Raw genomic sequence first — 16,208 nt, forward strand, 5'->3', positions numbered from 1 at the left:
TTGGGAAAATTCCAATCTCCAGCCTACCAAACAATTGGAATTCATAGGAGCAGGATTCATATTCAAACAAGCCTGGTTTCTTCCACCTCACAGGCTTCAGAGGTTAAGATTACAGGTACAAGTGATACTGTGTCAAAGGAAAGTGTCAGCAAGAGAAGTTCTACAAGCTCTGGGGTCTATGGCTGCTGCCATTCCGATTTGTTCCTCTGACAAGATTATATATGAGACTGTGACAATGACTTCTTATGTCCCACTGGTTGGCAAACCTTCATCCTCTCAACTTACAGATTCTCATCACCAATTCCTGCAAGCAAGATCTTCTTTGGTGGATGAGGCCAGATGAAAATCTTTGGTGTCACCCCTTCCAGATCCCTCAACCCAATGCCACGGTGACCACGGACGCTTCTCTGATGGGATGGGGGGCCATTTTCAAGGAAAGACAGTCCAAGGCACGTGGTCCAGCTTAGAGACCAACTTGCATATCAATGTCCTGGAGTTGAGAGCGGTGCTGTTGCCATTGCAGGCACTACATCCACTCCTTCCTTCGGGAATGATTGCGATTCAACCAGACAATATGTCAATAGTCTGGTACATAAGCAAACAAGGAGGGACCAAATCTTATCCCCTGTGTCGAGAGGCCATGAGAATTTAGCATTGGGCAATAGCTTCCAACTGCTTTCTTATAGCAACGCATATCCCAGGGAGCTCCAACTTGATTGTGGACAAGTTTAGCAGATGCATCCTTCTTCTACACAAGTGGTCTGTCAATCCGAATGTGACGGCAGACATTTTCTGCCATTGGGGACAGCCTTGCTGCAATTGTTTTGCTTCCCCCTCAAACAACAAATGCAGCAGCTTCTTTGCCCTTTTTCCCCCAGAAGGTGAGTCACCAAGAGACGCTTTGACTCACTTTTGGCCCACGGTTCTCCTCTATGCTTATCCTCCAATTCTCTTGATACCTCTATTTTTAAAGAAAGCAATTCAGTTGAGATGCAAGGTGATCCTCATTGCCCCATTCTGGCCTCAACAAGTGTGGTTCCCCTTTCTTCGGCCTCACCTATTACAACCTCCATGGATCCTGGACACTCGTCAGGATCTCTCACCCCAAGGGTTGACTCCCCCAAATCTGTCCACTCTCAAGCTGATAGCTGGGTTTCTCCACTTCCGTTAGTTGCCAGGCAGGAATCCGTCTCCTGACCTGTTTGCGATATTATTCTGGCCTCCCATAAACCATCCACCAGAAAACTCTACAGAGATAAGTGGAAAAGGTTCACTCTTTGGTCTAGAAAACAGATGCTGGACCCCTTTCTCAGCTCCTGCATCTGTTATACTTCATTACCTTTCTGAGTTTTTCGACAATGGAGCTTCAGCTTCCACTATTCGAGTTCACTTGGCAGCTATCGCCAATTTTCATAACGGTCTAGAAGGCATTCCACTTATCTCCACCCACATTTGCAAGACCTTCCGCAAAGGAGTTTTCCATAGCAGACTTCCAATCAGATGGCCTGCAGAGACATGGAATCTCTCTCTCGTATTACAGTCTCTTTCTTTACCCCCCTTTTGAGCCTGCTGCAAAATGTGACCTAAAATTTCTTTCATGGAAATCTGTTTTTTTTGGTCGCAATCACATCAGCTACACGGATTTCGGAACTTCAAGCCTTATGCATTGAGTCCGTATCTAATCTTTCATAACGACAGAGTATCTCTTCGTACTATCCCTTCTTTTCTCCCCAAAGTAATTTCTGATTTTTCTGTCAACCAGTCCATTGAGCTCCCAGTGTTTTCCCAAATTATTCCAATAAAGGAGAATACTGTCTGCAGTCATTGGATGTACATAGACAATTGCATTTTTATTTAGACAGGACTAAATCTTTCCACAAGTCGGATCAACTTTTTATCTCCTTCTCTGGACCAAAAATGGGATGTTCCATATCAAAGGTCACCCTATTAAAATGGCTCAGAGATTGCATTACTTTTTATACACTCAAGCTAACGAACGTAAACCTGTTAATGTCAAAGCTCATTCAATGAGAGCCATTGCAACTTCTGTTGCCTTTCATTCCAGAGCTTCCATGGACAATATTTGTGCAGCAGCCATTTGGGCTAAACCCCATACTTTCATCAAATATTACAAATTGGACATGGTCTCCAGGGGAAGAGCAGCCTTTGGCTCAATGGTTCTCAGGAATGTTCTTCCATAAGGTCCACCCAGGGTTTCAAGTAGCTTGGGATTCTGCCCCATCAGTGATGAATGGGAAGAAGATTAACAACATCAGGTAAAGAAGTTATGTCTTACCGTAACATTCCATCTGTGTTGTTGATGACCTTCCATTCATCACAGCCCACCCTCCATCCCCCTGCAAGGCTCCTGGTGGATCTTACAGGTCCTTGTGGTGTTTCAGGGTTTTTGTGCAGAAATGACCTTTGCTTTTACTACTATATATATATATATATATATATATATATATACTGCATGCAAACTCGATCTGAGGTAACTGGAAGAAGGGCATTGTGGGTAACAGCTTAGCTCGAGAGTTTTTGGTGTACGCGAGCTTGGTATTAGGCTGACTCTGTTCCAAGGGCTCGGAACTGAACCCATCAGTGATGAATGGAAGAAGATCAACAACACAGATGGAATGTTATGGTAAGACATAACTTCTTTTTATTTGCTTAGCCTGTTTGAGTTGGCTGTGTAGTTTGTTACAGAGTTATCTGAGTGTGAAAGAAACACTTACCAGGAGTGAACAAGACGGAAAGACTCTGTCTGCCATCAGAGTCCATTTTTCCACACCTACCAAAAAGGTCAGAAGGAGGAAATATGTGGTTCCGTAAAACTCAAGGAGCCTTTCAGGACACTTGTGGTAAACCCTTCTCCAGAGACAGAGGAAGGGTCAATAATGGAAGATGCCATTCATGAGGCAGAGGGGGTCCGCAGAACCAGGGTGGCAGAGATCAGTCCTTTGGGAAGCCTTATCAGTGCTCCTGAGAGGAGGCCCGCCTGTCCATCTCTGGAGGCAGTTGGGGTATGCTTATCTTTGTACCCAGACACCTGGCTAAAACTTTCAAAAGATAGCTGGGTACAAAGCATCATTTCCAGAGGTCACTCTATTCCCTTTCTTATCCCCCCCCCACCGTAAACAGAATCCCGGACATCCCACCCAGTCACAGGGAACAAGCAACCATAGAAATTCAAAGGTTGCTAGAAAAAAGAGTCATCAAACCGGTCCCTGCAGACCTGATAGGATCTGGAATTTACTCAAGGTTCTTTTTAGTTCCAAAGAAAACAGGGGACTGGAGACCAATTCTGGATCTCAGCAGACTGAACAAATCTGTAAAAAAGACAGAGTTCCGGATGGTCACGCTGCAGTCGATACTCCCTTTACTAGGTAAAGACAATTGGATGTGCTCGATAGATCTCCAGAATGCGTACTACCATATAAAAATGGCCAGACCATCCAGAGATCACCTGCGCTTTTGGCTGGGAGCCAGTCAGTACCAATTTCGAGCTCTGCCCTTTGGTCGCACTACAGCCCCCAAGGTTTTCACCAAATGTGTGACAGTAGTTACGGCTCACCTGAGATACTTAGGATTCCAGGTGTTTCCATACCTAGATGACTGGCTTCTAACCTCCACCACCAGGCATCAACTCATACAAGTGAGAGACATGACCATAAATCTTGTATGTCAGCTGGAGTTACCATAAATTTAGAAGAGTCTACCTTATCACCATCACAGCATACCCTGTTTATAGGAGCAGACTTGGACACCATCACAATGTCTGTAAAACTTCCACCAGAAAAGGTCTATGCTCTTTGTCAACAAGTTCTAACCCTTCTTTCAAGAAAAAAAGCCCCGGCATCTCTGCTTCTCAAATTATTGGGTACAATGGTGGCAGCAGTCATTGCAATTCCACTGGGTTGAATGCATATGCACATACCTCAATGGCTCCTTTTCACACAGTGGTCTTTTCAAAATCTACCAACATCTCATCAGATTATAATCACGAAGACCTGCAAAAAGGACAAGCAGTGGTGGCTTAACATCGCATTCGGTAACGATAGGCTGACCTTTTGTTTTTAAAAAAACAACCACAAAGTTTTACAGAAAGCCAGTGTTCTGGGAAGGACCATAACACTCATAGCCCCCTACTGGTCTCGTCAGATTTGGTTTCCATTCCTATGGCCTCATCTATAGGAAGAATCTTGGATCTTGGACCCAGCTACAGACCTCCTGATTCACTCATCAGGGGCTCTTCATCCATCTCTTCAGTCCCTCAATTGCCAGCTTGGCTGCTCCAATTCCAAATATAGCCAGGTTTCAGAATATTTCAGCTGAAGCTCAGCATATACTGATATCCTCCCACAAATTGTGTACTAGGAAGTTATATCTTAGCAAATGGAAAAGATTCTCAATATGGGCATTGAAAAATCACATTGATCCCTATTTAGCTCCTATATCTTCTGTTTTGGTATTTTTGACTGAATTATTCAGTGAGGGGGCAGCTTCCACAACCATTCGAGTCCAATTAGTTGCAATATCTAACTTTCATCTTGGTAATCAAGGGTCTAATATTTTGTCACATAGTCTACAAGGTATTTCTCAAAGGCACAATACATTTGAGACCACCCATTAAATCTCCGATTACTCCATGGAGTTTAACTTTTGTTCTTTTTCAAATCATCCTACCACCTTTTGAACCAGCCTCTTCATGTAAGATGAAGTATCTAACATGGAAAACCATATTTCTAGTGGCCATTACTTGTACTGGAAGGGTTTCAGATTTACAGGCCTTGTCCATTAAACGCCCTTATATGATTTTTCATAATGATAGAGTTTCTCTTCGGACAAATCTGTCGTTTGTACAGAAAGTATGTTCAGAGGCAAATCTCAATCAGTCTATAGAGTTGCCTGCTTTCTTCCCTAACTATGACAATAAGCGTGGAGTATATGGTGCACAAGCTTGATGTTCACAGACAGCTTTGATTCTATTTAGACAGGACTAAAGATTTCAGGAAAACAGAACAGCTCTTTGTTTCTTTTTCAGAGTCCAAGAAAGGTGGACCTGTGGTGAAAACCACTTTATCAAAATGGTTATTAGACTGTATTTCTTTCACTTACAGTTCAGTAAATACACCATTACATCAAAAGATAAAGGGCCATTCTACTAGAGCTGTCTCCACCTCTTCAGCCTTTACTGCCAAATTACTGATAGATACTATTTGTGCAGCAGCTACTTGGTCAAGGCCTCATACCTTCATCAATCATTACAAAGTAGGTAGGAACTGGACTTCCTTTGGTTCCACTGTCCTGAAGAATATACTCCCATGAGCCACATGAGAAAGATGGTGCTTGGGACACTAACCCATCAGTAAGAATGAAAGGCGAGATAGAACAACTTCACATAAAGAAGTTATGTACTCCCCATAACGTTCCATGTGAGTTGTTCATCTTGCCTTCATTTTTACATCCCACCCTCCAACCCCATCCAAGCTTCTTGGGGACTGTCTATTCAGCTAAGACATGGTTGTATTCTCCTTTATCTAGTTTTCCTCTGTTATTGGTATATCATGAGTGGTATGTATTTTTATTGGCAGCAAACAAGATCTGAGGGAAGCACCAGTGCATCATGGGATAGGGAGTAGGCCTCAAGCTGGTTGAAGACCTCGAGCTTTTGCATTAGGCCAACTCGGAGCCAAGGATCGGCTCCAAACCCATCAGAAAGAATGAAGGTGAGATGAACAACTCACATGGAACATTATGGTGAGTACATAACTTCTTTTTTTGTATTATACACGTGTACATTTCTTATATAAGTACACAGTCTGCTGTGCATGATTTTAGCAAAAGGTAATTTATTGTACGTTCTGATTACATTTATTACAAAGCCTTTTTACTTGTTTGTGATAATCAGGGCTAACATATACAGATACAAAATAATCATGCATGTACAATTATCTTGTGAAATAGTTCAGTTAAATATAATATGCTCTTTCTTTTTTGCTCTAATACATTTTTAGCACTCATTGTTTAGTGTTCTTGATTACAACTGCTGAAAACTTGTTCAACAGTTTATCAGTTTGTTATGCAGTAGTCCATTTGGTATCTTTACTTTGGCACTGTGTGTCATGGTAATAATGACGAAATGTTCTTTGAATGTTGTCCATTTGCATCAGCATGCTCTATCCAGGTTTCTTCTTGTTTTACATTCTGTGTCTGAAATAACATGAAAAGCATTTTTATATTGTTGATACTGTATGTTCTTGTTATTGTATGGTGTGGACTAAGTATACATTATCTTATGCATACACGCATGCACACACTAAAAGTAAATGGTAACAGCAGAAACTCGCATACATGCACACACAGGCCTGGTAAATGCCAAGTGGCATGAATATTGATAGCTTTCTATATTGGTGTGTATTAAAATGCAAACTGAACTAAATGTAAGGCAGTGGTAAATCATCAAATATGCAATTGTAATAAATTATTTTTACATTTTTTGAGAATTATAAACATGTAAAAAACATAATTTGAATAAAGTTAATGCATTATATATAAATTAGATTATTGTGATAAGATATGATTCATTTTATTAAGAAAAAAAAGAAATAAGGCAAAAATAAGCAACTGTATGCAAAAAGAGAAAAGAAGAGACTGAGTCTAACTAATAAGTGTATGTGTCAATATCAATAGAGAAAAAATAGAATACCTATTAAAATCTGTTTAAATAATTGTGATGAATATTCATATTTTTGATGAGCATTCCCAATTTATACCAACACTTTAATCAGGATGAATTATTATTAGTGTCAGTTTAAGAGTATTAATTTCTGTCTTATAAGACATGCTAGTAAATATAAGCATTTCTGAAAACTTGAAGAAACAGACCTTTTCTAGTTTCCAGTAATAATTTTCCATACTATAGAGAGGGTAGTTAATAACAAAAGTTCTTTCTGATCAATGAACATTTGTGAGGAAGTATGAGAGCATTACAAACCACAAAATGTTTAGTAATAAAGAAATTGTCATTCCAAAGAGACTATCCAAATTCTAAACTTCTAGACAAATTTTATTTACTAGTTTACAGTCAAAAACTATGTTCCCACTAAGTTTTGACATTACTATTGCACCACCAACATTCAATATGTTTGTATACATTTTTTATATATTGCATGTCATCAAAATGCTCTAAGAAAGCACATCAAGTTGAAAGTAAAAGTAAGAAAAATAAGAATGTGTACAGGAACTTTAAGAATAATGTTTTTTTCTGAATCATTAATGTTGAGAAGTATATTTTGTCCATAAGACTTCAAGTTTTGGTTGAGGATGTTAGTTCTGAATTGCAAAATAATTTTATAAAGATTGAAAGGTAAACCTTGATGGGTGTATGGTTTGAAATACATTTATATCAGTCCTAACTTGTTTTGCCCTTCTGCAGGCAGATGGTGCCTTATCAGGGTAGATATTGATTAGATAATTATGATCCATGGACTGACTCTGCCTTGTAAACTCTAGTAATTTATGAATCTATAAACTCTTTAAAAAGACATGATTTACGCATTATTAAAATTCTTGAGAGTAACTGAATTAATTTAGGAATATTATTTCTGTTAGCAAAAGGCATTGACTGAACCCTTTGTGGGGTGGCCATTGTGGTGCAGCTGTTAGCATTACTGCCTCACAGCAAGAGGTTCTCCAGTTCGATCCTCGGCTGGGGTGCCTTCTGTGCAGAGTCTGCATGTCCTCCCTGTAGTCACGTGGGTTTCCTCTGGGTGCTCTGGTTTCCCCCCACATCCCAAAGACATGCTGTATGTGGATTGGACACTCCAAATTGGCCCTAGGTGTGAGTGCATATGTATGTGCACCTTCTGTGGAAGGTTGGGCACCGGGCTGGCAACTCGACACCGTAAAGCTCCACTGCCAATCATAAGCAAACAGGTGATCTGCTGTGGTGACCCCCTAACCAGAATAAGCCGAAAGAAGAAGATTGACTTGAACCCTTTGTATAGTAAGATTTCTAATATGTTCAATAGTTAACAAACAAAACCTATGATAAAAACCATCATCCACTTCTTTAAAAATCTTTAGATGTTAAAAACACTACAATCACTTCCATTTTATAACATCCCAGTCAAGTCATGTGACTTCAATAATCATGCGAGTTAATCTATCAACCCCCTTATTTTTAAATGTACCTTAACATTTTCCATGTCATTCAAGCTGGTTCCTTACAATCATTTAATTTTATTTGTCACACATGTTCTCTCCAATATAGCAACTGTCCAATTTCTTCTTTACCACAGGGCAAAATTACCTCTTCCAAATGTCAAAATTAAGTTCAGTGTCTTTACATAGTATGCTTAAACAGAGCATTGTTTGCACCCTGATTTCTACCTGCATACCTATGTTCAGATTTTTTTTTGATAAAAATCTCAATGTTCTACTGATATAGAATCCCATACTTGATGCACAACTAGCAAGTTGGCCTTGAATGTGAAAACCTGTAGTATTCTGTAGAATTTTAAAATTTAATGAAATGTCAACCTTGCCTAACCTCATGTAAAGGCATTAATCACATTTGCCACAGATTTTCATCTCACCCTTAACTTGCTTTTCTTTGATATATTTTTTGTATAACATTCAATGTTTTGTCTCTTCTAAAGATAAATTTAGGTGCATCATTAAGATACATGCTTTATGAGGAAAAAGTACAGTTGTGTAAAATCTTAACATAACAGTAGATGTCCTTCTCTTCACTGTTGCAGTATTCTTCACAGTAGGGATCTCTTGCCAAGGATAGCCCAACTTCCAGCCAGTATACCAAAGCTTTTAGACCTTCCATGTGCTGTACATTACATGTATGCTCCCCATACAGGATGTAGGGCATAAAAGTGATGTACAGATGCAGTTACCCAGAACTGAATTGCCCCAGAAGAGAAAAGTTTTCATAGGACAAAAAAGACTATGCACATTCAGATGGAGAAGGAAGACCTTCTGCTAAGAGGGGAACCAAAGTAAAATCCAAAAGAAAAAAAGGGGTTGGAGGGAGGGGGCAAATACTGCAACAGTGAAGAGAAGGACATCTACTCTTACAGTAAGATTTTACACAACTGTAATATGTCCTTCTATATCACTGTTGCAGTATTCTTCACAGAGTACAAAAGCTCAAGAAAAGGAATGGGAGGTAGAATGCTGGGTAGAGCCCTCAAGAGACATATGTAGAATGGCTTGAGCAAAGCTTGCTTTTGCCTTAGATACCATATCCAGTTTATAATGCTTAGTAAAGGTATGCACTGAAGACCAAGTAGCAGCTTCAAGGATGGAATCGGTGTTCAACCCACTTAGGATAGACAACGCCCCTAGTAGAGTGAGCTATAAGGGAAGTAGAAAGACATTTGCCATGAAAAGAATAACAAAAATAAATGGTCTTAGAAATCCGAGGGGAGATTGTTTTCTTAGAAAAAGCCAAATCCAATGTCCAGGTAGGAAAAGAAACAAAAAGTTAGTCAGATTTATGAATGGCCTTAGCTTTATCCAAATAATACCTGAGCTGTCTGTGCAAATCCAAGGTAGGAGACTGAGGAGAAGAAAAAAAGGAAAGAAGTTCAACTGCCTAATTCAAGGACAACTTATTGACCACCATGGGCATAAAAGATGGAATAGTATGAAGGGATATCCTGTCCCTGTGAAAAAAAAAAAAAAAAAAGGAGGGATGGCTATAAGGGTCTGAAGATTAGAAACCCTCTGAGCAGAAGTAAGAGCAAGTAATAAGATAGCCTTTCAGGTACAATGTTGCAGAGAAGCTGATCCAGGTTCAAAAGGAGCCTGGGTCAATTTTTCTAAAACAAAATTAAGGTCCCAAGAAAGAGGAATAGGTTTCCTTAGAGGCCTAAGATGCAGGACACCTTTAAGAAGATGTTTGACCTCAAAACGAGAAGCCAAAGGAGGATTGAAGGGCAAACATTGCTGACAAATGTGCCTTTACAGAAAAATAGGCTAAGCCAGACTGGAACAACTCACATAAATATCATAGAACCAAAGCGACCCCCACAGAAAAAGAATCCTGGTTATGAGCATGGCACTAGACAGAATATCTCTTTCATCTGGGCATATAAGACTTTATGGTTGCAGGCTTTCTTGTCTCCTGTAAAACCTTAAGCATGTCCTTAAAACAAGATGCCTAAAGGGAATCAAAACCCTATCATCCACAGTGTCAGTTGAAGAAGTGGCAAGTGAGGATGGATGAGTGACCTTTTGTCCTGTGTTTGGAGTTCCAACTGGTGAGGTAACTTGTGATGACTGCCCCTGGCCAGATACATTAAGAAGGGGGAATCAATGCTGTCTTTGCCAAAAGAGAGTCACTAACAAGATTTTTGGGGAGTCCAGCTGAATCTTCTGCAGGACTCTTGGAAGTAGGGGAAGAAAATGGAATGCATAGAGAAACATCCCCTTCCAAGGAAAAGAGAGAATATGTCTTCCATGCCAGATGGCATGGCAGTCTGCAACAGAAAACAGGCAGTTGCCTTTTCAGAGGGGAGGCAAAAAGATCTACCTAAGGAGTACCCCTCCAATGGTCTATGTCCAGAAAAAAATCTCTGTGAAACATCCATTTGTAAGCCTATATTTTGTACCTGCTCAAGGTGTCTGCCTTTAGTGGCCTGATGAGGTTGCCCATGAACAAAAGCAGACCTGGTAGAATAGTTCCTCTGTAATTTAGGGATAGGGGATACAAAGATATGTTTAAGATCCTACAAGGCTTTACCTTTTTTCTGAATGTACTTAAACATCTCAGCAGCAGTCCCAAAGAGATGTTTGTTATCCAAAGAAGCATCCAGCAACTTGTCCTTGATGTCTTCAGGTAAGGACTGCAGGTGAAGCCAAGAATAACACCTCATGACAGACCCAAATGTAAAGCCAAAAGTAATGCCTCATGACAGACCCAAAGGCAGCAGTTCTGGAAAATTCATCAGCAGCAGCATAACTACACTTAACAGAGTGATGTGCCACCTGAGAGGTAGAACCTAAAATAGACAGAGTAGAAGATTTTGCTTCAGAATCAGAGAGATCAGAAATTACCCGACAAGCCTGATCAAGGTCAGAGCATATCTGGTCATGTGGGTCTGATTATTGATGACCCAAAAAGCCAAAGTAGGAGCAGTATAAACCTTCTTACCAGTTCTCTCCATTCCCCTACTATCTTTATCTGAATGCAAAATATTGGAAGACAGCAAAAGTTTAGAAGTCTTGTCAGAGGAAATTGTCACCAAAGCAGGGTCAGCAGAAAGACATTTAAATAAGAATTGACAATCATCAGGAACCTTATAGACCCTGTCCAGTTTCTTAGGAGCAGGAGGCTGATAATCAGGAGACTTGGAGGCAGCTAGAAAAGTGTCTTAACAAGGCAACCAATACAAGAGGTACTGTAGAAAGTTTAGGAGTATCCACCTGAAGCAGCTCTTATTACCTTTTCTGGATATCAGACACTTCAGAAGACTCCAACTTGAAGTATTCCCTTATTCTAGCTACAGTGTCACCAAAAGACAATTCCTCAAAAGGAGACTCAGGACTTGCAGACTCTTATTCATCAAAACCATAAGCCAAAGGTGAAGGCATCTGGGAATAGTAGGACAGGGAATCATCATCAGACTCTGAATTTTCATCTGAGGAATTGGATTCCCTAACTAATTTGGAAGGAGTAGAAGTCCAAGGGGGGCTAGGCAGATAAGCCCCTTGAGGAGGCTTCAAGGCTATTAAGGCATTAAACAGGCCCTGACTAAACTCCAGCCATTTCCTTTGAGGATCCTTAGGGCACACAGAAGTATGCTTAATCTTCTGCTTTTTCCCTGACAAACATTGCAGGTTCCGATCCTTGACGAGATTCAATAAGATTACCTGCAACCTCTTCCCTGACCAAAATCTGTTGAATTCCTCTATGCCTGTCTGAGATGATCAACCATGGTTCCCCCTAAATGTCTGGAGAAGATGCCTGCAAAGTCTCAGAGGACATGTAAAAAGAAGGATCCATGCCAGCCTCTGATGAAGTCATGGCAGAGGAATTCAGTGCAGACAATGGATGGCCTATAGAGCTTTCACCCACTTCAAGAGGGATGTCTCTTGAAGGCAGGACAGCCAAAGAATCTTGGCTTTCTTCTTGCGTAATGAGACCTCAAGATTAGGAGATTCTGCTATGCTACTTTGAGTTAACAGCTTAAGCCTCTTTTTCTCAAGATAGATGGCCATGGGAGATAAGCAACTTCTAAGAGTTTTGGTTACAAATGCTTTTCAAATGCTACAGGTCATATGGTCAGGGGAAGCACCCAGAGGAAAAAAGACATGATTTGTGAAAATCCTTATGGGGAATCGGCCTCCCACACTAACATTTTCCCTTCTTGGATGACATGAACTTTAGGTAACTAAAAAGTAACAATATCAAAGAAGAATTAAAAAAAAAACACCCTAATGGGCCACTTACCTTACAGCTAGGTATTCAGCACTGCAAAAGGGCATTCAGACTAATGAGTGATGATGGTGTTCAGACTGGCAGGAAAGAAGTTCTAGGTAACTACATCCATGCATCACCTTTATGCCCTGTGTCCTGTATGGGGAGTGTACATGTGACATATATTGCATGCAAGGTCTAAAGGCTTTGGTATAGTGGCAGGATGTTGAAATATCCTTGGCAGGAAATCCCAACTTTAATGAATACTTCAGCAATGATATAGAAGGACATCATTTTATTTTCCAATTATTCATCATAATATGTCTAATATTTTCATAATCAATATTATTAACTAATTTCACTGCAAAATAACAGTTGTCCTTGTCTATTTATCTTCCTTTGGCTACCCATTCCTGATGTAAAATGCATGGCCTGTATTTTCAAATTCTTCCTTCCAAAACCTGTGTACTTTGTTTCTACCAGACTTTTTGGATAAATATCTGAAAATTGCTTTTTCACCTTAGATGCCTCATTTATATATTCATTGTGATTATGGGTTAGCCTAATTGCCCTTAACAATATTTTTCTTTATCCAGGGGGGGTGCATACTATTGGAAGCTTAAATATTCTTTAGTGGACACTGCTTTCTTAGCTATAGAGTCTTTTTATTTCTCCATTCATATTTATAAATATATGTAGAAAAAATAATTTCATTAGTATCAAAATTCACTCCAAATTTCATATTCTCCTCAATCTAATGTAACATGGTAAAAATCATTAATAAATCATCCCTTGATCCAGTCCAAATAAAAAAAAATTAATCAATAAAACATAAAATGAAATACACGACACACAGGAACTAAAGAAAATTTGCTCTTCTTCCCACACTGCTGTTTATAAATTTGTATAGCAAGAAGTCATAGCAGCTTCCATCATACCCAACTGTCTCTTGTCTAAAAACTTCCCTTCAAAAATCATAAAATGATATGGCAATATAACACCAATTTCTATTAGTCTTTTGGACAACTGTAAATTTGATCTGTTATACAAATAACTGGAAACAATTTCCAGCCCACTTCTTTGGGATCACAGAATTTAAAGATTTAACATCTATTGTTACCTCTAATTGTCAGTTTCTTCATTTTTTTATGAAATTAGGACAGCCTTTAATATAAGAAAATGTTGGACCATAGAATAAATTGCTCCATATAAATAACTAGGGTCTATGTTTTAGCCCATTTGCCGAACACTACAAATAATAGAAGAAGGCTAACCAGGTTTTTATGCATTTCAGGAAGTCCAAAATGTACGAGACCCAAGCATTTTCTATAGTTAAAGATGCACCTGTGCTGTTATCAAGTAAATTTTCTTTGATTCACTCTTCAGTAAAGGCACATATTTGGCTAAAATCTCTCTTAACATCATACATACAAACATAATCATAATCATACTTATAATTTAATAGTTCAAATAAACATCAATGTCCAGAACATCTATTGCTCCACCTTTGTCTGTTTTTAATATTTTATTTTGCTTTAAGTCATTTAGGGCCAAGTGGTCCTGTTTGGAAACATAATGCCTTTTATTTGGTGGTGCAGGTAGGAGTTGCCTTATTTCTCCCTCAAAAAGTTTTAAAATTACTGATAATTCTGGTACCAAATGTGGATTTGAAACACTCATTTTCTTAACATAGATTCCTATTGCAATAATAACTTACCCTGACTTCCTAAAACCATGAAATTCAAATAAACAAATGTATCCAAATGGTTCATAGTTGCTATTAAATCATTCCTCTACAATGGCATTAAAAGCAGCCCTTTATAAAAGTCTAGCTTCCCATGGGGAGAAAATTTAGCCTGACAAATTGACGATCCTAAAAGACTCGCCTTCTTGTCTTTTATTACCCATAGGCATTCACTTGATTGTATTTGAATAAACCCTGCCCCTGCAGCTTGTTGTTCTTTCTGTGGTTCTAGTGTGGCCCCTTCACATTGCCTCTGTGAAATGCTTGAAACTGCTGCTACTTCCTCCCAAGTCCCTTGGCCATCTTGCTTCAAATCCAGTAGATGAATAATATGAAAATTCATACCAACAAAGAAAACAAAGGGAGGAATGTGCAAACCATGCTAGTGTCCCAGCCTGGAGAAGATGGCCAAAGGACTTGGGAGGAAAAATATTTATATATAATGCACACACACACACACACACACAACAACATGCATAGGAGCACCTTTGGTTGTTGACTGGATTGTGATTGACTCACAGATTATTGGTCATAATCCAGCAAAACCTGATCTATCAAACATTAGAGATGGACTTCCTTCACTGTAGGCCCCATGTTAAAGCCCATTCTTGAGGTTTGATAAGACAAGTTTGTTGGATTCTGAAAGATGGACTGTGAGTTGACTACAGTGAAACTGACAAATACATACTAAATCATGCATAAATATGCATATGTGCATATATAAAACAAATACATCTGTGATCAGGTCTTTGATCATAACCAACATATTATGTGTTCAAGAAATGGATGCCAAGAAGTACACCCAGACTTGAAGTCCAAGCAGTGAATCTTGGCATCCATGTTGAGAATACATAATTATGAATAGTGAGATATGACCATATTACTTTGTAGTGCATGGAGCTTTTTCTGCCCCATGCACTACCAGTTACAGAAAAGAAAGTGTATGAGTGCATTTTACCAGCTTTCAAGGCAAGCACTTAATACTGCCATATAGACAGCAGGCAGGAACAGTGTCTCTGTGAATAAGAAAGGACTTTAAAAATTGCACCACTTCTACCATATTTATTTTTGTAAGTGTGACAGACAGAAGTATCTAGCAGAGTGCAAAGCTCTTTTTTTCTTTCTGCTGCTTGCCGTTAAGCACCATCTACTATTAGTCCTTAACACTAGACCTTATCTTAACAGCACTTATGTGTGCTTAACAAACTTTAGTTGAACACCCCTAATAACTACCGAGACTGGATCTCTTCATAGGGACTTCTGAAAAAGTCTTTAACAAGTAAATCTGTTTTCCCAATTTCATAGTTACTCCCCTATGAAAGATATAATTGCTGTTTGGCAGGGTTGGTGTATTTATCCTTCTGTAGAACATGTCCGGTTTCTATATACAGGTAAAACACAGAATTCTTTGAAGAAATAGACTATATCAGCATGTATACTCTATTACAAATGGGGATGAAAAACACCCTTTTTTGGCACATTAATGAATGTCGTAAGGATGTTGAGTTTATGTTTATAATATTAGAGGAAGATGGGCATGATGAAGGTGTGGCGATTGGAAGAATAAGCTTGAAAGTAGGGAATATTATTGTCAGTAGATGACTGATGCAGTGAGCCCACCTGGCTTAAATGATAGTATTATAAGTGCATTGACAAAGAAATTTACAATACTATGGGAATCATGTTTTTCTAGATTATTTAATTGGAATGATTTAATGAAGTTTTTTAAAATTAGGATGTGTTAAAATATCACAGAGGTTTTGTAAAAGTGTACCTTTAATTTTTAAAATGAGATCTTGACATCATTTTTTGTAGACAAGGAAAGGTTATTTAAATGTTGGGTTGTATGTGTTTGTTAATGTTCTGACAAAGTCTTGTATCTAGTTAAGACTAAAGTGCTTAACATTTATCTTTATTAAAGATGTTATTTGTGGTGGCGGTATCTGTAGTAGGGACCCTTTCATGTTCTTTTTTTGTTTTTATTGGTTTTGGCTTTAAGAACGGTGGTATATGGCATTTGGGTTA

General features: G+C 38.9%; 1 protein-coding gene across 1 annotated transcript in view; it reads right to left on the reverse strand.

Annotated features, from left to right (window-relative positions):
* Positions 1–5,830: 5,830 nt before the first annotated feature.
* LOC122793582 (plexin-B2-like) overlaps positions 5,831–16,208 on the reverse strand; it is a 245,960-nt gene continuing 235,582 nt past the window's right edge. Inside the window, exon 7 of the mRNA XM_044061751.1 lies at positions 5,831–6,213. Coding sequence (XP_043917686.1) covers positions 6,124–6,213 — 90 coding nt within the window. The 3' untranslated portion in view covers positions 5,831–6,123. The remainder of the gene's footprint in view (positions 6,214–16,208) is intronic.

Source organism: Protopterus annectens, chromosome 2.part0 (genome assembly GCF_019279795.1).
Source record: "Protopterus annectens isolate FY-2018-M chromosome 2.part0, PAN1.0, whole genome shotgun sequence".
NCBI classification, from domain to species: Eukaryota; Metazoa; Chordata; order Ceratodontiformes; family Protopteridae; genus Protopterus; species Protopterus annectens.